General features: G+C 42.8%; 1 protein-coding gene across 1 annotated transcript; it reads left to right on the top strand.

Moving 5' to 3' along the window:
• The first annotated feature begins 6,135 nt into the window (after positions 1-6,135).
• SDCBP (syndecan binding protein) lies at positions 6,136-21,460 on the top strand. Its single transcript, XM_082294638.1, has 9 exons — positions 6,136-6,250; positions 10,637-10,718; positions 13,596-13,674; positions 16,245-16,354; positions 16,674-16,832; positions 17,696-17,871; positions 19,070-19,241; positions 19,805-19,896; positions 20,758-21,460. The coding sequence occupies exons 2-9, from the start codon at positions 10,668-10,670 to the stop codon at positions 20,810-20,812; spliced, it is 894 nt and encodes a 297-aa protein (XP_082150764.1). The 5' UTR covers positions 6,136-6,250; positions 10,637-10,667; the 3' UTR covers positions 20,813-21,460.
• The last annotated feature ends 1,869 nt before the right edge of the window (positions 21,461-23,329 follow it).

A 23,329-nucleotide genomic window follows, 5' to 3' on the forward strand; every position in this document is an offset into this window, starting at 1 on the left:
GACAAAACACAAGGTAAAAGACAGAAGCATTTAAGCAGCTGGTTAGTGTACAAATGGGGACAATTTATTGCTTTTTTAAAGAAACAAACAAACATTGGTGCTCCGGTAGTTATATAGCTCAAGACTGGTCTCATAAGATAAACAGGTTTGGTGTGGTCAGAAATGCAGTGGCAGACTGCCAAAAACCACTCCTGGAGCTATGGGAAGCATCTGACTTGCTGAGTCAGCGTGGAGACAGCTCCCCAGAAAAGTAAGGGCACTGTGCCAACACCAACACATGCCTTTGGATGAGCCACCTCCTGATTGCTCACAGCAATTCAAGTTCCCACAACAGTCTCCCCAGAAAATTTTGGCTCGGTCTAAAGACCTCCAGTGGTTAGAGAAATAAGAGGAAAATTCTAATTATACCTGCTCAGCAGTGGTAATGTGTGACTGAGGAATAATCTGGCATGGAGGGCAAGGAGGGGTTAAACTGACTGGAAGCAGGAATGCCAGAGATAGAACAGACTCCTTCCAAGGGAGTGAAGTTTCCCTTGGTGATGAGATAAGAAACAGTCTCAGCTTTGTCTTGCAGCCATCCTGGAATAAGAGGGCTCAGGGATCCAAGCTCAGGGGTAAACTGTGGGCAGCAGAGCTGGGTGAGGGGTGGATCCACAGGCTGAGGTGCCCCATGCAAATACTCTTGGATTTGGTGATGGGTACATAAGGAATCTGTTTGTGATGCATCTTTGCAGATCTCATGTAAAACTGCATATTGTGATGGGACTCTGCCCAATGCATTGTTCATTAACTTCTTTTATATTCCAGGGTGTGTTTAATTCACCTCGAGGGTACCATAAAAATTCTCCAACAGGTGCCACTAGTGAGCCTTGCTGGAGCAGCTGCCCTTGGCCTCAGCTCTCCTTTGCCTCTTCTGCCAGAGGCTGCAGCCCCAGGAGCCAGAGCAGAGTAAGAGAAGTGCCCACTTCTGTCCCACCACCCCATCCCAGAGGCTGATGTCTGCTCAAATTTATCCTTGGTGGCATTTGAAGACAAAACCAGGCTCCCACTGGGGCATCAGAGCTCATGATTCCTCATGCTGTACTTGCCACAAGCAATTGTGCCCAGGGCAGGTTGAATGGGGCTTTGAGAAACCTGGTCTAGTGGAACCGTCCCTGCCTATGGCAGGAGTTTGGAATGATATCATCTTTAAGGTCTCTTCCTACCCAAAGCCTTCTCTGATTCTATGATTCTATTATTTTGAGGGCAGAGTGGTCTGCCCCTTTGTCTGGCTTCACGCTTCATCTAGACCATGGAACATCACCTAAATTAGACCACAACCTTGGCCTGAAACAGAATGCATCTAACATGAATGTATAAAATGTTAATTTAGAGGTCCCAGGAGAAAGGAAAAGACATTGAATCCCTGGGGAAACAGTTAAACAGAAAAAATTACAGCTACTGTGAAATGGACACCTTATTTCTACTATGCCTACCTAGTCTTCACAATATGAAAACAGAGAATACAGATTTTTAAATCCTGAAACATGTTTTTCAGAGGCAGGAAATAACTGTCCAGGTTGTTCAGTCCTTTCCAGCAAAATCCCACTTGTGGATTAGGCACAGGAAGAACACAATCACTCCTCCTGCCTGCCTGTGTAAAGCTCTAATCCACCCTTTCCTTGGCCCTGCTTCTTGTCTCCTGTCTCTTAGAACTGGCTCATGAAGCAGCCTGTTGTTTGCTAGGCCTCTTCTTCATCTGTTGCAAAGGCTGGAAGGTGTCTAATGAACGACATCTTCTTGCTCATGCCCAGGACTGTCAGGCTGTGGAGCTGGATGCTGCTCTCACCTGTGCCACAGAGCTCTCCTGCAATGACAAATAACTCCTGTCTCCAGGCTCTCCACAAGCAGTTCCTGTGTTTTGCTCATTTTCTGTTTGCCCCACAGAGGCTCTAGCTCTAATCTGCAGAGGTGTTGGTTGCACACAACCGTGAGTGAAGTCAGGAAGGTGGGGCTCTAACAAAATATCTCCTGTATTCCCACAAATATGAGACACAAGTTTGTAGAACAGAGGCTCAGAATAATGTATTACGAGCATATCCAACTTGAGTACCTGAATTCCTTGTCTGTATCCCAGGAATTAGGAAAGAAAATAAATGAGCAACTGTTTGTACAGCACTCAGATGTTAGAGTGTTGCTTAGAAAGGATGGTGACAACATCAGTATTTCCATCTTTAGAGGGGAGTTTGAATAGTAGACAGGAAATCAGGCATGAAAGTGCCAACTGAACAGTGGAAAATCACTCACTGAGTGCAATCCACCCCGTGGGCTGAGGAGGGCACAGTGAAAGTAATATGTTATAATGCCCTTAAAAGGCAAGACCAAAAAAATATGAACAGGGAATGAGGAAAAAAGTGACCCAGCAGTCTAATGCTAAGTACCTTACTGGGGCAAAGCTCCTGTAATGTAATCTCTTCGGCATAACAGGGGTTTATGCTGAAATTCTTGTTTCCATATGGAAAGTACAAAAATTCTCGTATTTGATGTCTAGAGCCACAGCTCAGTGCAAAGCAGCCTCACAGTTTTTAAGCTGGTTTGGGGCAAGTTTGTTCTAGAAATACAAACAACACATCTGGACACTCCTTGCGTCTGGCTTAGACACGTTAACTCCTTCATAACTACCCCAGGTATGGAGCCACCTTAATACAATTATTCTGTTTCCAGTGCTGACAGGTGCTATCTTGCACAATTTGTACATGTTTTGAGTGACCACTAATAATATCTCATTGTGGAATGGGTGGAGAGCTTCCTTACAAACAAAAGTACAACCTGTTCTCAGCTTCAAAGGAGAAATGTGAATTTTTCAGTAATAATTATGTATTATTTTATTGAGATTTTTGCAACAGCTGAGACTGATACTGATCAGTAGGTGGTTTCTATTATTCTTTGAAAGTTGGCACTAGACCACTAAAAAGCCCACAAAGAGTACACTGACAATGGAAAATTATCACACTCGCCCATGGGTATTCTAATTTCAACATGCAAAGTCTAATAACTTGGCCATTTGTTCCATGTCTTTCAAACAATAGATGCACATACCTCAAGAACTAATCTAGAGCCATTTATTTGGGCAATGCACCTCTGACTCCTTAGAGCTCCCCAGTCTCAGTGGAGTTCTTAGAAAGATATGGCCCGGCCCTTCTGCTCCCCTCCAAACTCCAGGGCACAGAAGTATCTGCCCTGTCCCAGGTGCTTAGCTCATGTCACAGAGTGACTGAAGCACATACCACCCCTTTCCAATATTTGGTTTCCCTGGGAAGAAAACAAAACTAGACCAGTAGCTGGAATTGTCTTTGGTCTGTGTGTTTGAAGGATGAGGACCCTGAGACATGCCAAACTGCACTGGTTGCACAGATTAGACATGCCCATTTTTCAGCAATTATCTTTCTGGTTTACTATGTTTTGTTCCTATGTTTGAATGAACAACAATTTTGAGAAAGCTTTTCAGTACAAAATGCATAATCTTTCCCTGTACAATAGCTGTTCCTAAGCAAGAAGAAGAAGAAGCCTTATACAGTTCTTCAAAATCTTTACTGAAATCATGTTTCATGATATATTGGGAGATGAGGATGATAAGATTCACTTTTGATACCAAGGTGGATGTCCCATACGTGGACATGGTGCCAGAGCTGCTGCCTATAACCTGGACTTCTGCTGGTTCTTAGATTACATATCTGTAATAGCCCACACACGGTATGCCCAACAAGCAATAGATTATATGGAACCAAGTGTTTGGGCTAGGACATCATCATAAAGAAAATGAATACCCATTACAGTCTTGTGAGTAAAATCGGGGAAGGTGCATTGACAGTGCAGGTCTGACATCCACTGAAAAAGGCTGCTCACTGGATAACAGCAGGCTGCCTTGGAAGACCACAAAGAGATAAAATAATGCAGAAAACAGCAAATAACAACCTAGCTTTCTGGAGAGAAGAAAGGTCTTTACAATGAGGAGCATTCAACATTAAACCAAAAGAAAACACCACCATTCAGCTGTCAGCACTGGCACCCAGCAGAATTGCACAACCTGGAAAACTGTCAACCACACACCTGCAATTTCCATGCTACATGAACACTACAGTTCTCTTCATTCTACAGGGTGGGTCCAGGGCTTCACTGCAGTGAGCTCATTTCAGGATGAAGAGTTACACACTTCGTATGAGCACACAGTTTTTAACTTTCACTTATGCTAAAATCTCCTTTGGCTACATAGAAAATTTAGCACTTCTAAAGCAGTAATCATCTATCATTATTAAACCAGAGCTAGATTCCCTCCCTTCCTCCTGGCCCAGAAGACACATAACACAGGATTTTTATGAACTTATACCCTAAGCCCAAGATTTCACTTCATATATATTTAATGACCCATAGTTGCATGACTCAGTAGCCAATGGTTCAGGTGGTAGCACGCAGGAAGGTTCCAGTCTGGTGGATTGTTGGATATGGAAAGAGGAGCCTCCCAAGCAGCTGGAGAGATGCTGTTTCTCTGTATCCAGCACTGCTGTGGATGCTACTCCAGGCCCCCCCCCCCCCCCTCAGTTTGGGGCTCACCAAAGATGCTGGCAACTGGAGAGAATCAAGAACTGGAAAATATACTGCAGCAACAACAGAAAAACATATATTGCAACAAAATTTCTGTTTAGCTTAACTAAGGTTATGATTATGCAAACAACTCAAATGATGAAACAGCCTGTCACTGTCAGAATGAAGCAAAACAACCTTCCCTTGCAATCCCATTTCTCTTTCCTCTTCCTCCTGTTTCCAGCCACGCACTCCCTTCCTCTGGCTCATGTTTGTGCTTAAGAGAGCCTTTTATTGCCAGTATGGCTCACTAACCAGCAGAAAAACGTTCATGTTTTTTGGTGGATTTTATTTCTACTGGGGCAATGATTTAAGCTTTCCCTCAGAAGAGCTCGACAGCTGCTGGGACTGGCTGAGGACAGCGAAAAGAGACTGTAGGTGGGAGCAGACCTCCTTCCTGGGTGCTGGAGGACTGCTAAACTCCTCTACTGAACACTCTGGATTCTTAGGTGAAGAGAAGCTCTAAGGCAATTAGCACATTTAATTATCTGTATGATGAGCAAGATTTGACAACAGGCAAAGAATCGTAATGAAGAAGGAAAGACTGAAAACCGATGCCAGAGAAGTTCACACTCTAAATAAGGCAAATGGGGGTAGTTATGGTAATTGACTTATGAAAACCTCTTTCCGAGCTTGTTCTGGGATTTCTCTGTCGCTGGTACACTTTACATCATAGTTCCTTCAGGGGAGCCTCTTCAGGATAAAAGCTCTCCTTCTGACGCCTGCCCGTGGGAGAAGGCTCAGGCAGGTGCTGGACCGTGGGACAGGTGATGCGGTCACTCCGGCTCTGATGTGTCACAGCTCACCCATCCACGGCAGACACGCAAAACAAGGCAGACACGGGGCTGTTAGTGGAGCGCGCTTTATTACAGTGGGGGGAAAAAAGTAGGAAAATGAGCAGAAAATCGTACTTTTTCCTCCACGAAGATGACAGTTGTCAACCAAATAAAGCAAACGAATGAGTCCAAGGCCCTACTAAAACAAGGAAATCTCAGGGGGCGCCTCAGAGGGGACCTCATCACTCTGTACAGCTCCCTGACAGGAGGTTGTGGTGAGGTGGGGGCCGGTCTCTTGTGCCGTGCCTGCAGTGAGGGGACCAGAGGAAATGGCCTTAAGCTGAAACAGGGTTATTCAGATTAGATATTAGATAAAGTTTTTCACTGTTAGAGTGGTCAGGCACCGGCATAAGTTGCCCAGGAAGGTGATGGAGTCACCATCTCTGGAGATGTTAAGAGGCGCCTGGATCTGGCGCTGGGTGATGTGTTTCAGTGGTTATAGCGGTAGTGCCGGCTGGACGGCTGGGCTGGATGATGACGGTCTCTTCCCACCTTGATGATTCCACGATTCTACGTGAAAAAAGCAGCCAGAGGGGCGCGAGGCCACCGCCACGCCGTTCGTCCCCCACAGCCGCCGGCCCCGGCCCCGGCCCCCGCCCCGGCCCCGGCCCCGGCCCCGGCCCCGGCCCCTTCCCCGCGGCGGCCGGAGCATGCGCGGGGCTGGACCAGTTCCGCCACCGCCCCCGCCCCACTCATAGCGGCGCTGCCGGGATCCCGGGGAGTCGCTGCCGCCGCCGCCCCTCTCCGTACTGCGGGCCCCGACGGACGGCATCCAACAACCCCCTGGGCCGGAGGTAAGCGAGGGGCCGGCGGGCGGGGTCCCCTCTCCGCGACCCTTTGTGCGGTCCTCGGGGGCGGGCGGGTGGGGGGCTGCGGGCCGGGCATGGCGGAGCGGCGAGGGGGCGGCCGGCGCCGAGGCGGCCCCGCTGTGCCGCTTGCGAGGGCGGTGTCGGTCCCCGCTCCAGCCGCGGAGCCGTGTCGTGCTCCTGCGGGGCCGCCGCTCCCCGCAGCCGGCCGGGGGGAAGGCGGCTTCAGCCGGGCTCGGGGCGCTGCCGGCCCGAGGGGCTCCTCCGCCCGCGGACGGGGAAAGCAGCGAGTGGATAAGGCCCTGGGTGACGGACTGTGTCCGGCCCTCGGGTTTGGGAGCGTCTTCTGGCCTCCCGTTGCGGCTCCGCGGCCGCTGCGCGGGGGAGGCTCGGACATTTGTGTTAGCGTCTCTTGAGACGGGCTGGAAGGTGCTGCAGCGGTGGAGTGATAGGACGGGCCTTTTCAGGCAGGCGAGCCCTGCTTCAGGTGGGAAATGGAGGCAGCAGGTTTCGGAGCTGAGCGGATAATGAGGGCAATTGCTCCCAGGCTAATTAGATATGTATCAGAAGGGAAATACTGAGTTATTAGTGGAGATCGTGTCTTACGAAACCGTTCCTTGGTTCGTGATGTCTTAGCCTGACCTTCGGGAGGTGTTGTCCTGCATCTGCTTTAAAGATGAATTTTGGGGTTCATAAGCTTCTGATTTCTAGAAGTGGGAACCAGTATTCCGATATAGGTGCCAGCGTTATGCCTGCTGTAATTTTTCCACGGGCCACAGGAGGAAAACATACGGGGTGGCACTTTTTGTTTTGTTTTTTCTTCCCCTCCCGCAGTTTTGGCTGCTGGTGCTTTCAAAGACAGCAGTCACTACAGGCTGCCAGACTGGGGTTTAGCAGGATCATCCTATGTTGTATTTATGCTTTCCGACCTGGAAAAAGCGTCGGGAAGCCTGTGTCCTCCCAGGCACGCCAGCGAAAGCAGTTCGGGATCACTCCCACCTCAAGACTTCCTGCTGGCTGGCTCAGGGAGTCACGAGTGACGCCTTTCATAGTTCTCCGATCGGTGGCCCGGCGCTTCCCTTTGGCAAACAGCATCTGCCTGGTGAGACGTGTTGGCACTGGCGGTCAGACTTTCCAGCCAAGTGTACTGAAGGGGGGAGAAGTCTTTACTGCCAGGTTTTGAGTGGTCACCAGCTGAGTTAGAGCTCCTGCCCCATGCTCTTTCTTTGATTTTCACTTCTGCTTTCCTAAACACTTGGTCTCCTCGCAGTATGTGGAAGTATGGAAATGGTTGGGGAAGGTGATTCTGATATTGGTGTAGTTTTTTAAGAGAGAAGAGGAGGTTGTATTGACTAACATTTTTCGGTATCCACTCCTCAGTGCCTAAAGCTGTTACAGCACCAGCTGATATTCATGTTCGTACTGTGAATAACATTGCACAGAAGTTGTGGATAAGTTCTCCCTGCAATTGCTGGTGGTCCCTGACAGTGGCAAGTGTTACTGAAAGGTCTTATTTTTAACTAAATACAGTATTCTTGTGGCTCTCGCATTATCTAACATTGGGTATTTGTGTTGCAATTGCCTTTGCAGAAACTGAAACTACCATATGCAAAGTTATGAGCTCACTGAATGCAGTTACGGTGGTGACTGTTATTCTGGCTATTTAGTTGGAAAACCAAAACTAGGAACTGGTGAGTTTATGATGCCGGAGCCAGCCCAGAAGATCCTTGGTGACAAACACTTGGGTTTATTAACCCTTGGTTGAGGAGGGGAGACTGAGGGGGTTGTCAAGGGGCAGGATAAACTTCTGGAGTGTTGTCTTACATAATCTGAAAACTAGTATATGTTTAGCTTTGCTAATGCTTTTCTACAGAAAGCACTGTGCTCCTCTTTATAAACTAGTGGAAGGTTGAGGTTGCTGGTCTGTGACAAACGTAACCAAGTAATTGTGTGCAGAGACTGGTCTGGGGAGGAGAAATAAAGCTGGCCAGGGTGTACCATGGAAGTTGGTCACTGGGACAGGGGACCCGGCACTCTCTGGGCTGTGCTCTGCTGCTCTGTGGATGCCAGAGATCACCACCTGCAAAGTGCTGCTCTTGTGTCCCTTGTTGCCCTGCCGTGGGGTGACTCCTTTGGGAGCACACTGTCCTTGGCTTGCCCTCTTTTTCTGCCTGCTGCCAGGAGTGTGCTGACGTGTGCCAGTGCTTGGGCCAGCACCTGAATCTACCAGGGCAGCTGTAGCACAGAAGGAGATGCCAAGTCCGATGCTGTGTGTGAGCAGCAGAATGGAGCATCCAGGAATCACTTACCTGACCAAGGGCTTTGGCTTATGTTTGCTATTACCCATTTTGGATGAGCAAAAGCATTTCACTGTTTCACGTCAATGGTGGATTAAAACAGAACTTCAAACTGGCCTTAAATGTGTGTGTTTTATTTATAGTTTCCAGGCTTTAACTATGTTTGGTAGAATTGCAATAATTAATCAAAAAAATCAGTAGCAATTAATTATTGTAAGATAGCAGGCCACATGTTTACAGTTTAGATCTGTCACATTTGGGGCATGCTTTTTTTAAATTTTAATTGCAGTTTGACATGATACTGGAGCTGTTGGGCACTGCTGAACAAGCATAAAAGCTGTTGATGAACTTAGTGTAATATGAAGAGATGTCTATTGTGTTACTGCAGTATCACATTAGGCATGTGTGTGGTGTTCATTTAGAAACTAACTTAATATCTGTACTTCAAGAAGCAATAGCTCAAGGATTTATGCAGTGGTCGCTTTTAGTCTGAATTTTTTGCTGAATTGCTACATTAATAAGAACCTCTTTTCTTTGGATGAGAAAATGAGTCCCCAAACAAAAAACTTTTAATAAAGCTTCTGTATTAACTGTGTTCTCAGTGCCTTCTGTAACTTGCAAAACTGTATCACATTTTGTTATCTTCTGTTTCTGTCCCTCTCCATCCCTCTCATTAAAATGTTCCCATATACTGATGTGGAATGCTTTAAGGTGGGTTTCAAAAGTTCAGCTGATCTCAGTGAGAGTGAACAAGCTCTGGAAAAATGGGATTTCCTGAAGTGTCAAGTGACTGGTTCTAGCAGAGCTGGATGTCAGCATGGTGCCTTAGAATACCATGTGAAGTGGTTTATTTTTTTTGGTTTTGCTGAGGGTTTTTCTTCCCCCTCTTGTTTTTTTTGTATTACTTCCTGATCAGTTGTCATAGGGCTCTCCCAACATCACATGAGAATCAGCCTGGAATCTCTGGATTTTGAAACTCACCACTTGACTGAATCTTCCTAGTTTATACAGGTCTCTTGCTGCAATTAATATGTTGTAAGTGGACATGGGAAGCCAGTTCTCTCTAGTGGCTTCTTGCTGGATCTCATGGTTTAACCCCAGCCAGCAACTAAGTGCTACAAAATTGCTTGCTGGTTTGCCCTGCCCCAGCAGGATGGGGGAAGAGAATCAGAAGAGTAAAGTGAGAACTCACGGGTTGATGTAATTAGATAGTTTAATGTGACAGAAGAGGAAGAAAAAATATTATTAAAAGAGTTGGAATATATAAAATGAATGATGCACATTGCCACTGCTCACTACTTGCTGACCAATGTCCATGCCTTTGGCCAGATTTCCCCCCAGTTTATTTGCTGAGCATGATGCCACATGGTATCCCTTTGGCCAGTTTGGGTCAGCTGTCCTGGCTGTGTCCCCTCCCAGGTCTTTGTGCCTCTCCAGCCTTCTCAATGGCAGGGCATGAGAAACTGAAGTCTTTGACTTAGTATAAACACTATTTAGCAACAACTAAAACAATTAGTGTGTTATTGATATTATTCTCATCCTAAATCCAAAACACAGCACTAGGAAGAACATTTTCTCTATCCCAGCCAAAAGCAGGTCACTGGAATATTAGAAGGGATGGAAGTGTTTAAATACTTTGGAGAACATAGTGGAAGCTTCTGCAGTTGTATATAAAATACTGTCCCAGTTGGGAGGAGGGTTTTTGTAGGTTTTTCATCTTTGCCCTCATCATAATTGCATCTTGGCCTCCTAAAAGTCTCTCTTTGCTTCCTGTGAAATGTTTTTCTCTGTGTAGGTTTTCTCATTATTGAGACCTAAACTTTGACAGTGCTAAGCATATTAAATAAAGCCTATTAGCCAAAGGCTGCTGTTGATAACAGATTAAATGGGTAGTCTTAATGGAATTCATCTGTAGTGCCAGGTATCTTTACTGCTGACTGGCAGGTCACAGAACACTTATTTAGCACTTAGTCTTGTTAATTTATTTAAAAAAAATTTTTTTTAGGAGTTGATCTCAGTAAATATCCAAGAGCTAATCCTGTTGTTCGGTTTTTTTTCCCATTTGTTTTTTTTTCAGTCTGCCCTCTTCCTAGTAAGACTTCATCAAAATGTCTCTCTATCCTTCCCTAGAAGATCTGAAGGTGGACAAAGTTATTCAGGTATGGTGGACTTTAAAAAAGATGAGTTTTGTTGACAATAATATATCTGGTGATATTTAATCCAGGAAAGGGGAGACCTACTGTAGTTGAGAACTTGTTTTACCATCTCACTCTGAAAGGGAAAAGACAAACTGTTTGCTTTGTAGCTTGATAATATGATTAATGCTTACTTAACCACTTGGATATATTTATTTTGGTTTATATATTAATTTGTCTTTCATATGTTGATATGTTTGGGTTTTTTGAAGTATGGATACATGGTCTTAAGTAGATGAACATAGTCTCTTCACATACTTCAACTCTGACTTGATGACTAAACTAATACATCTGCCGCATCTCATTCCCAATGTCCAACTCTGTGGCATAAAGCTTTTGTGGTCGTTTGAGCACAAAAAAACCCCACTGGCTGTCTTAATGCCATCTGGAATCAGACTTGTCCTCCAGCTATTTCATGGTAGTGACCAGTTCTCACAGTACATCCAAGATTATCACCTTTGTGCAAAACCCTTTATGTGTAAGAATATTGGTAGTTTTATTATTAGACATGATGAGAACTAAAAAATATCTGTGAAACAAAATAATGAAAAACCCTTTAATGGATTAAAAACTCTATGAGAAGTTTGACGTGGATTATTTCACAAGGAGTTTCCCTTCTTTCTTCAGCATTTTACTTTTCCCTGAACCTAACTTGCATTCCTTCTCTGTTTAAACAATGGCAAGGAGTTAGAGTGTGCTTTAAGGTGGCTTCTACTTCTGTCCTTGCTGTTTTCATTGGGAAGCAATCAAGCAAACTGCAAAAACAGCTTCTTTACTCTCCTGTGCTATTCTGAAGTGCAGTGCCTTGTCTCATCTGTGTTTGTATGTGTGGGGTGGAGCTTTTGAAGTTGTGGGTGCTATGTTGGGATTTCTGCTTGTCATGTCCTCCCACTCCATTGTTCTTATCTAACCACAGTCCTTTATCTACAGTCTGGTAATGCTGAACTGAAAAATAAGTAGCCTGGAGCCGAGAACGTGCTCCTTTGGCCTCTTATTGACCAACTGCTAGAGTTTTATATTACAATTGAAAATTATAATAAATGTAATCAGTAAGCCATTCCATTTTCACTAACACTCTTTCATAGAATCACTGAATAGGTTGGGTAAAAGTCCTCTGCAACAAGCAGGGACATCTTCAACTCCATCACTTTGTTTGGAGCCCTGTCCAACCTGACCTTGAATGTCTTCAAGGATGGGGCATCTATCACCTCTCTGAACAACCTGTTCTAGTGCTTCACCACCCTCAATTTATAAAACTCCTTCCTCATATCTGGTCTAAATCTAACCCTTTCTTAGTTTAAAATCTTTACTCTTTGTCCTGTTGCAACAGGCCCTTCTAAAAGGTCTGTCACCATCTTTCTTACAAGCCCCCTTTAGTATTGGAAAGCTGCTGTGAGGTCTCCCCAGAGCCTTCTCTTCTCCAGGCTGAACAGCCCCAGCTCTCTCAGCCTTTTCTCGCAGGAGAATTGTTCTGTCCTTCTGATTGCTTCTGTTACCATTTCCTTGGGACCTGCTCTAACATGTCTTTCCCGTGCTGGGGATCCCAGAGCTGGACACAGCACTTCAGGTGGGGGTCTCACAAGGGCAGAGTGGAAAGGCAGAATCACCTCCCTCAACCTCTTGGCATCAAAAGCTAAACTGTTTCCTTCTCCCAAAAAGTGCATTATAAAAATGCTGTCTCTTTAAATAAGTCTGAGAGTATTCTTAGGAGAAGAGGAGGCAGAGTGCTGGAAGACAACTTCTGTATCTGCAATGAGTGAGTAAGATTCAAATGACTGCTGCTGGCTAAAACAAACAGACATGTTACATTAAATATTATTCCAACCTGCTCTTTTTGCCCATCATTTGAGTTGGAGCCTGTGCTTCTAAATACACGTGATATTGCTAAATAATGACTCATTCTTGCTGTGAAACTTTTTTCTGAAGACAACTTCCTGGAGCTTACAGGACTAAGAAGTCTTCTATTTTTAAGCATTTCCTTAACATCATGAAGTAATTTTACTGGCATGCTGTGTTAGATAATTTATGTGTCCTGTTCAGCATAATGTTTCACTATGCATTGAGTAGTTCCCCCCCACACCTTTGACATTCAACCTCAGGAAAGTTATTGGGATAGCTATTTCCATCATGCTTTAGAGGCCTCTCTAAGGCTGTGTTTTTCACAGGTCATGAGCACACAAGGCCAAAAAATAGAGCTGAGGTATTGAGAAGGAAGGAAAGTGACTCACAAATATAAGAGAATTTAGTAAAGTAAGCCAGTCCACAGTACAGAAATACGGTTTTATGTGTTCACTGTAGTGGCAAGTGCTGTAGAAAAATCATCTAGGAGGGTCCATTTCTTTCAGAAGATATTATACTAGTAGCATTGGATTGTGTGGAACTTGACACCTGAAAAGAACTATGGATCTCACTTAATAATGTCTGTAAATGGTGTGAAGAAGTAAAACTGCTGCTATCTGGCTGAAAAAAGTAATAACAAAACACTCTGCCAAAGGTTGTACCTTAAAACTTAGTTATAAGCTTTGTTGGACAAAGGTAATGTTTCCTTTAAGGCTTTTTAACTTGTTTGATGACAGAACAGGTTGACAGGAAGGCCTTTCTACATTATCACTGTGGCTTTGTCTCTGAGGAAGATGTGAGTTGATCTGCCAAAGTAGTTTTGGTACTATTACAGCATGTTGTATTGAAGCTATTTATTTCACTTAAAAAGATTGACTTCATTACTTCACGATGAATAGTAACTAGCATGTACAAGAAAAAAGAAAATATTGAGTCTCCTGCTTGCATAATGTTTACTTTTTCTTATACACAATTAACATATGTGAGTTTCTTTGCTTTTAGGCTCAGACTGCCTTTTCTTCAAATCCAGCTAATCCAGCAATCTTGTCTGAAGCTTCTGCTCCAATTGCTTGTGATGGAGGTAAGCTCATGTACTGTACAGTATCCTAATGTTGTGGAAAGCAGTTACGAAATCCTAAAGTTAACAGTACAGTCAAAAATAGCTATAAATATGTTAACCTATTTACAGAGGGAAATAAATGTTACCCTAATTACATTTCCTATTTAGAAATGCTAACACCCACCTTGTGGGTTAAATAGGCATCTATAGGAGTCAAAAACCAGTGTTTGCTTATAAAAGGAAGTTGTGTCTAGGAGTCGCCCTTCTCTGTTTGAAACCTTTTCCAAGTGAGCCTAACATAACAAGATTTGATGTTAGTACCATTTGTGCTCTGTTTAGCCCTTACCTCAGACACTTAATTGTCCTTATTTATCACATATATATTTGTACACTTTAGAGGACAGCGTGGGTCAGAGTCTTTCCTCTACACGTGAGCTCGCTCAGGAACAGACAAAGACAAATCTCTGTCAACAAGAGAAGTGTCCAGGAAGGTGGTACTTAATCTTGTTGTTTAGTCAACATTAAGCTTCCAGCAGATTTCGGAATCAAATGTATGGTGGGAAATCCATGAGATCTAAAGCTGAATGACTTGTATCCATTTCTCCTTTTTTCCCGTGCACATGTACATCCACAAAGGTGTACAGGTATGTTTGAGGTTGGAGCTCTGGATTAATAAATAACACTTGGTTTAAAAGGCCTAAAACCTCTAACTAGCGAGACCAGCAGTAGTGCTGGAATGGCAGTCAGGAAGGCTGGTGGATCAGGTATTAAGGCTTGGTGGATGGAACTTTGTTTCAAGGTCTTCCCTGAGTGCTTGTCTGTGTGTCTAAGATGACTTTAAGGCAGGAGGTTGCATAGTTCACCAGAGTTGCCTCCAGTAGATCCTTTCTGGTTTGGATACTTGTCTGACGTCACCTCACCAGACCAGATTTGAGTTTGCTTCAGCAGTCTCTTCTTGGCAGCATTTTTTCTGCTGTCCATAGTTACAATTCTCCTGCAAGTATTTGGTCAGCAGGAACCAAAACATAATTTTGACATGAACTCGTCTGTGAATTGCTCTGGAGCTCTGTGTGGCTGAAGAGTGATTAATCATTCAATATATCCCAAATGAAAGAAGGCCTTACATCATCTATAGGATGTGCCGGACCCACTGGAAATTCTTCTTCCTGACACAGACAGGAGACTACAACATCAAGAGCTTTTGTGTTCTGCTATGGGTTCTGCTATTTGGAGCACTCTGTTTCAAATGAGAGTGTAATTCAGCCAGCAGAGATGCATCCTGAGTTGTGGTCTTTACTAAAGAGCAAAACAAAAAAATTGTGTAGCTGCAGAAATCTTGTGCTGTGTTGTGTATAATCCTAGGGGCTTGAAAAAGCAAGCAAAAATAGAAAATTTATTAATCAAAAGCTTGTAATCAATATTGATGAAGCTATAAGCTAGCAGTTTAGTCCAGAAATACAATTAGACAACTCTCGTGCAAAGCAGCATATTAAAGAGCAAAAAAATGTCTTGTTTATATTGGCATTCACCTTGCAATGACCTTTGTTCCTTCCCAGAAAAGTTACTTTCCATTGCTGGTCAGACATGGTTTCTTAGAATAGCTGTTTTTATGCATTTATACCCATAAATGAACACTAGAAACCTAAGCTTTATGTGCTGGGGAGTGTGGCTGCTTCCAAAGCCCTCCTTTGCATTAACCCCCTTCTCTCCAAGCAGGCTTTTCTGTCCCCACTCACTTAGTGAGAATGTCAGGGGGACTCTTTAAGAGCTCTCATAACTGGCACTTGTTAAGTGGCACCAGTTAATGATCTGTGGAATGTCAAGAGCAATATCAGGTTTATTTCTAGAGTTGTTCAGCTCAAGGCCTGACAAGTCTGTCAGTTCAACTTCCTTTCCTCCTACTCCTTACACCTCCCTCCGCTTGGGTATAGAGGGATATTTTAAAGGCTGTGTGTGTCTTTTCTTGTTGAGAGGCATGTATAAAGCTCCTTCAGTTTGAAGCTGTGAGAAAATGACAGCTACCTTGTCTTGAAGACTCAAAGCAGACTGTAGTGGGGGCCTTACAGCCAGGAGGCTTCTGCAGAAACCTTCCCATGCCTGGGATCGGGAATATCCTTGTTATGAATGCCTCTTGCGAAGCTGTGCTGTTTTGAACTTGGTAGAAGGTCTCTGTTGTGTGTGTTCTTCAGCACACCTGGTTTTTGGGGTGGGGAGGAGAGTAGTTTTTCCCAGAAGTTCTAGTGTTTAAGGGCATGTCCTCATGGAATACAGCACAGTGTTAGTTTTGGAACTTGTCACCATGCATTTATCGTTACTTGTGTTGTAAAAGGTGAATAGAGTAACTGAAATGGAAAGTCCTCTGTAAGTTCTTTATCTCAGAAGTGCTGCTTGTCTGGTTACTCTTTTAAACCAGGCCATAATAACAATCCTGATTCAAGTGGATCTTCTGTCATAATATTCCAATTAAATAATTAATTAATAATTACAATAGCACAAGATTTGTCAAAGTAATTGTGCATGTAAAAGCAGTTAACTGCTCCTTCTGTTAAACCAACAGTTGTATTGATTTTCGTTTCGTTGTTCTCCTGTAGGCTTGTACCCCAGATTGTATCCAGAACTTTCTCAGTATATGGGCCTGAGCATCAATGAGGAAGAGATGCAGAGAAACTTAGCAGTGGCAGCAGCTGCTCAGCCACAGGGTGTAAGTCCCAGTCAAGCATATTCTAGAAAACAAAATAAAGACTAAATGTGTATCTAGCATTCTAGAGAGCAGACTATCATTTGCCTTAAGTACCATACTTGACTGAGAGGTGAATTATTTAAGTAGCAGTGCCTGTTTTAGTCTTTAGTCTGTTCTGAAACTGAGCAGTCCATTTCCAATGTTGGGAGGGGGTGGGGGACAGCTGGTGTTGTGGCTGATTTTGTGTGTTGTTTTTTTTAAAATATCACTTAATACAGACTGACATACTGCTGCTCTTAAAACCTGAAACTAAGTTGTCTGGCTGTTTTGTTTTAATCAGCAACTGGTAACAAGACCTTCTACTAATTACATGGTAGCTCCAGTGACTGGAAATGATATTGGAATTCGCAGAGCAGAAATTAAGCAAGGCATCCGTGAAGCAATTCTGTGTAAAGATCAAGATGGCAGAATTGGACTTCGCCTTAAGTCTGTTGATAATGTAAGTGTAGAAGTTGCTTTTGCCTCTAGAGATTTTACTGCTGGACTGTATTAGTAGTAAAGTTAGTGTGTGGTCACAAAATCGTCTTCTGTATAATGGTTTCTTATCCATTACTAGAATATTCAAGTCCTTATTAGACTTTTAACTAGATTTCCAGCTGTTTGAGCTAGGATCTGAATTTACAGCCGCAGTTTAATGCCACGTGTTTTATTTATAAGACCTGAAAAACCACAGCTGAGAATCATCTCCTTTTTTGTAAAAGGTGCTTAAACCATTTTAGCTGTTTAATCTGAGTGTTTTTAAAAAAATTGTACTGAAGATAGCATATAGGGTTAAAATACTTTTCTGTAGTTCTTCTAATGCAGAAAATGGGGTTTTCTTAGAGTAGCATGGGGTGATGTTTGTTTTTTTTAACACCACTCCCTCCCAAAGGTATTATTTATAATTTGCTTTGATATTTGCTTTACTTTGTTTTTAGGGATGCTTGGACTAGAAATAGCTTTGTAAAACCTGTTAAAACAGACAAGTATTTTACTCCTTTGCGTAAGACTTTAATGTTACCCTCATGTCTCTTTTTTTCTCTTGAATATTTAGAGATCTAGACAGAACAGATTTGCTCATTTTTGAACTTTTATCTAGCATTAATTATCTGTCAGACTTTTAAATACATCTAGAAACAGACTGAAATTTCACAAGTGCCTCTTAAGGAGAGATAATTAACAAGTCCTTCTGGGTGGTTTGTTTGGTTGGTATTGTGTAGAATGGGGAACTTTGAGGGGCTGTGTGTTCTGTGACTGGTCTTCTTCATCTTTAACCAAGAACTTCCCCTTCTCCTCCCCTCCCTTTTTTTTCTTCTTTTGTAGGGTGTATTTGTCCAGTTAGTTCAGGCAAACTCTCCAGCATCCCTTGCTGGTCTGCGGTTTGGGGACCAAGTTCTGCAGATCAATGGTGAAAACTGTGCAGGATGGAGTTCTGATAAAGCACATAAAGTTCTGAAACAGGCTTCTGCAGAAAGGATTTCAATGATCATTCGGGACAGGTAAAGCCAAGCACAGTTACGGATTTGTCGTTATCTCTCTCTCAGTAATTCTGTGGGGTTGGGGTCTCCCCTTGCTTGAGCAGGTTTAACGAAATCTGTTTGTCCATGTACTTCAGTGGTAAAGATCTTCAGAATGTTCCCTTTTGTGGAAACAGTCAAAATGGTTCTTAACTTGTAAGATTCCTGGGCATGATGAGGCATAATTTTTTTCCAAGATAAACTAGTGAGTGAGTGATGGCACAAGTTAAATTTCTGTGCTTTTTTTCAGATACAATTTTTTTTCATTTAGTGTAAGTGAAAGCCAGCAATAAAAGATAGTAACAAAATGCTTGCTGTATTAATGAATACATTTACATTTTACATAGCATGACAGCTTTTCTTGTGAACTCTGTTGCTTACGTATGAATTAATTCCAGTTTTATTAAGAGCATGCTTGATGACCCAATATGTTTTTTCAATTGTATCAAATAAGGATCTTGTAGCTAATTGTATGTAGTAACAACAGGTGAGATTAAACATAAGGCCTGTAGGAAGCAGGAAGATAGATGATACTTCATGTGACTAAGCATATGCCTCAAAGCTTTTTCCATGTTCCTTCTTGCTTAAGAACCAAGTCTGACCCAGCACAGGGCAGCAGTTTTGATCAGGGCAGTTACTTCAATCACTGAATCAAAATACTGTGGTAGTAGGTTCCCTGCTCTGTCTACCACTTCTGTGCCCAACATGCCACCCTCTTCCTATCTCTACTGCCTTTTTAAGACACAATTTAAAGGTTTATTGTCCCTACAGCAGTAGAAATGTTGTTGGGGAAGCCTTGTACTCTCAGAATCTCAGTTGTTGAAACTGCCTGTGCTATTTTATTGACCTTGTAATGTTTGTAGAGAACTTAATTTTTAGTGGATGTTTGCGTTTGTTTGGTTGTGGTGGTGGGTGGGTGGATGTTGTACAGGATTTTCGTATTATTATTAATCCAGAGGGTGAAATATCTCTAGAACAGGGAAAACATGTAAGGTTTATAAACAAATATATTTTAATATAAAAATATTAACAAAACCTAACAATTTGTCATTATAGATAATGTATGGGTTTCTTAGAGTACAATTACTTTTTGTAAGCTAAAGATGCTAAAATAGCATGTGGTTATTTCTGTGGTTTAGTAGACTGAAAACATTGCTTTGTACTTTAAATGTCTTTTTAGACCTTTTGAACGAATTATTACCATGCATAAGGACAGCACAGGCCATGTTGGTTTCATATTCAAGAATGGAAAAATAACTTCAATAGTGAAAGACAGTTCTGCTGCAAGAAATGGACTTCTGACAGAGCACAACATCTGTGAAATAAATGGCCAGAATGTAATTGGGTTGAAGGTAAAATAAGTACTATGGGGGGGGTGTGGACGGCTGTGAGCTTTTTATGTTTGTATAGTAAGTGTGTTTTGGAGAGGGAAAAGGTTGTAATAGATTGTTTAATGTTCATAAAATCAAAAATTCAGTCATGAGAGGTAACTTGACTGGAGAGACATGCATGTTTTGGGCTTCTTTGCAGTTTTGTATTGGTTGTCAGGGTAGCTCATTCTCATCCTCTCTGCCTCTGCCTGTTGAGGCTGACCCTCAGTTTTTATCTGTAGTCCAACCTTGCTGGGAAAACGAAGGGTAAGCTTCCTCCTTCCAGCCTGCATCAAATTATAGCAGAAATTCTGTGTATGACGTCTGTGTCCCTTCTCTAGTGAGTTCATGCAAGATACTCCTAAGCAAACATCTGTGAAGTGGTGTTGCAATTTCAGTGATTTGTCCTGAAGGTTGAGTCCTCCAAACAAGGAGTTGGAGGGGTCTCAAAGTCATGGGAAATGTGTCTAGAAAAAGCTCTTGAACTGCTGCTTTCTTAGTCAGCTTGAGTTGTGTTGCTAATATGACTTCTTGTTTACTAACAGGACTCACAGGTTGCAGACATCTTGGCAACAGCTGGAAATGTAGTGACCATCACTGTCATGCCTTCCAGTATTTATGACTATATAATAAAGAGGTAGGTAATACAATGCAGCCGTGGTGTTAATTATAATCAAGGTGACAGTGACTATAATGTGTTCATGATAAGACCTAATTACAAACTTTACATAAAGATTGGAGGAGGGGATGGGGATGTCTGAAAATTTGTTTAATCTGATGTTTTGGTCAAATTGGTGGATGTTTGTATAGTTTTTTAACCTATTCTATGTTTGTGATGATCCTTTGCCTTTTCCTCTCTGGAAAAACCCTTTTCTAAACTTTTTGTGACTAAGCCTGAATTTCTGAGGACTTTAAATGGCTGAATACCACAAGTATTTGTTACCTTGTAACTAAAATTTTTGTAGCACAACTAATTCCAGTGACATAAAGTGATTCTTGGCAGGATAGTTCTGGGTTTTTTTCCTAATCCATTGGCAGCAATGGCTTTCTACAGCTCAATCTGTCCTGCAAAAATGTTTCCAAAGTTGCTAGAAATTAATAATGCTTCAGGTGTAATTGAGGTTTTTTTCCTGGATTTTTTTTTTAATCCCCTTGGCTTGGTATCCTCTTTTTACAAAGCAGTTTTCAGTCTAAAAGCCATATTTTCCCCTGCTCTCCTTCCTTTGTGCTTGTACTCTGCTTGCACACGTGCCCATACCCTGAAACATACCAACAACATAGCTCAGGTGCTAGAAATGTTGAGTATTGTGGGTTTCTCTTTTGTCTGGGGGTGCAGTTTGGGGCAGCTTTCTCTAGCAACATGTCAAAAATAGTGGAGTAAAAGTCCAGCTTTTAATTTGTATTAAAGGGCTGGCAATGACAAAGCTACTGTGAGCAGAAGCTTGAGTGGTCTTTTGCAGTTGTCTTACAAAACTGAATGCCTTTTCCTTTTCCTTAGGATGGCAACTAGCATTGTGAAGAGCCTGATGGATCACTCCGTTCCTGAAGTCTAAACTTGCACCATGGATGTCTGTGTACATATATATAATGATGATTCCACTAAACTTGGGCTATTATACTCAGTGATCTCTTCCTTCTGCACATGAGCCTTTCTGGAGGCTGAGAGAAGATATGCTGCATCAAGCATTTGCATCTATAATGGCTGGGAATGTCACCGTTCAACATATCTTGTGTATTCACACACTGTAAAACTTGCAGCCTTACATGCTTGACAAATGTGAAATTCCAATTGTGTTATGACTTCTTTTCATAGGTTTTTTATTTAGCTTACTACTACTATAAGCCATTGCAACTAAAGGAACCAGGTATCACTTGCAAAGCTACATGTTGTTACCCAGGACAATGCTGTGCTTTCTAAGACAAATGAGTATTTTTACTGCTTTTTGTTTGCAAGAGTAGATTTGAAATAGCATCTTAGAAGTAAGGCTAGTACTAGTTAATTTTTTGTTCTAGTAAATACTGTTTACACAGAAATGCCACCTAGCTGGATATAGCTCAAGGCATCAGTCATTAAGTAACCGTAATTAAAGTAGTGTACAGATACTCAAATCTTTTTATTACTTGTTATATGAATTGTAACTAATAAGCTTATCTCTCGCCTTAACCATGTTCTTTTAAGGATTCAGACATAACCAAATAAATGACCAAAACTTTACATCCTCTGTGTGTACATACTTAAGATGACCTTTCATCGAAGTCAGTTTCAGCCAACAACTAGGATAGGAAATACAGTGTAAAATATTTAAATATGCTTACTCCTTTTAACATTGAAATGTTTTAGAAGGGTAGCTCTGGGCTACTTTAAACAAGCTGTGTTTAATGGAAAAAATTCTTCACTGTGAGAGTGGTGAGGTAATGGAACAGGTTGCCCAGAGAAGCTGTGGATGCTTCATCCCTCAAAGTGTTCAAGGCCATGCTGGATGGGGACCTCAGCAACCTGGTCAAGTGGAAGGTGTCACTGCCCATGGCTGGGAGTTTGGAACTAGGTGATCTTTAAATCCCTTCCAGCCCAAGCCTTCTTATGATTCTAACTCTCTTCGTACTGTAAGCTTAACACATGCAATAGCAGCCAGCTGTTCTCCAAGATCTACTGATTGTAGAGTTCCAGTTTCACTGTAAAACTGCCTGCAGCTTGCTGGGTGTGCTGGGTTGGGCTGGGATGAAGTTAATTTTCTTGTAAGAGCAGGTATGGGGCTGTGTTGGAAGCTTGTGACCAAAGCAGGGCTGGTAACACAGCAGTGTGTTTGTTGAGTACAATGTGCAAAGTGTCAAGGCCTCTCCTGCTTCTCACTCTGCCCCTGTCCCCAGGGAGCAGGAGGCCGAGAGGGAGCACAGCTGGGACTGCTGACCCAAACAGACTAAAGGAAAATTCCACACCCTTTGACATTATGCTCAGCAATAATTAGGGGGGAATCTTTCTGAGGGAGTTGGTCTGGGCATCAGTCTGCTGGGGGAATAGGGGAATGATTACCTTTGCATCACCTTTTTTTTCTTCCCCACTTTCTATTTTCCCTTCACTTAGTCCCCCCATCTATTGCAATCCACAAATTTTCATAGCTTTTGCCCTTTTGATTCTCTTGCCCCTCTTGCTGTGGGGTGGGGTGAGTGAGAAGCTCAGTAGGGGCTCAGCTGCTCATTGGGATCAGCCCACCACAACGGGTCACAGGCATGTTCAACTGAGACTTGAAAGTTCAGTGATTTCCTTTTTACTTTTTTTTCCTCTGCTGTCTTCCAGATTTCAGCTGTGAAGTATAGGATCACTGAATATTATGTTTCCTCATAGCTAGCAGCAGCATGAAGTCAAAGCAAAGAACTTCAGTTTAGCAAAGGTATTATTTTTTAAAGATGTATTTGGGGAATCAGTTTAGCTATTCCTTCAGAACTAACTTGGATCCTGAACTGGTCTGGGGATGGTGGCCTCTTAATTATTTTCTTGCTTGTCCATTTAAAGGACATACACTGCAAAAGATTGTAAGAGATCACACCAAAATGAAAAACAAACACTTCAGAGCTTGGCAGTCTGCAATAAACAGTCTCACCTGCCAGTTCCTCAGCATGTGTAGCTAAGTGTAGCTTTTCCTTTTTGTAGGAAAAGCAGGGTTGGGAAACCTGCTCTTCTGGGAGGAGTGAAGTTCAGCAGTGTAAGCTCAGCTCTGCCTGTCAAGAGAAGTCTTGCTGTGGAGCTTGCTGTTTCTCAAATGAATTTCTCAGTTATGGTAACCCAGAGAAAACCCTTACAGTACTTCAGGCTGGAGATGTGATCAAATTCATCCTGCAAGCCAATTGAAGGGGACAGTTTGGTTGCTAAATGATGTGTCTCTGGAACCACTGTGGCAAGCCTACACTGGCAGTAATTGGTGGCTTCATGTAGCATTGGTATGATTCAGCCCCATGGGCTAGGCCTTGTGCCTGCAGTCATCTCTAAGGGCTTTGCCAAGCTCCTTAGCTTAGCTGTGAAATCCCTGGAGCCTAGACACTCATCTCTGTTTCTAACCTGTTTTCACTTAGGA

This window comes from Coloeus monedula, assembly GCF_965178545.1.
Source record: "Coloeus monedula genome assembly, chromosome: 1".
In the NCBI taxonomy this organism is placed as follows: Eukaryota; Metazoa; Chordata; class Aves; order Passeriformes; family Corvidae; genus Coloeus; species Coloeus monedula.

Bases quoted from the DNA above. Each gene is read 5' to 3' on its own strand.
- SDCBP (XM_082294638.1), top strand. From the start codon at position 10,668: ATGTCTCTCTATCCTTCCCTAGAAGATCTGAAGGTGGACAAAGTTATT. The intron at 13,675-16,244 runs GTAAGCTCATGT...GTTCTCCTGTAG, and splicing joins TCCAATTGCTTGTGATGGAG to GCTTGTACCCCAGATTGTAT. The intron at 19,897-20,757 runs GTAGGTAATACA...CCTTTTCCTTAG, and splicing joins TATGACTATATAATAAAGAG to GATGGCAACTAGCATTGTGA.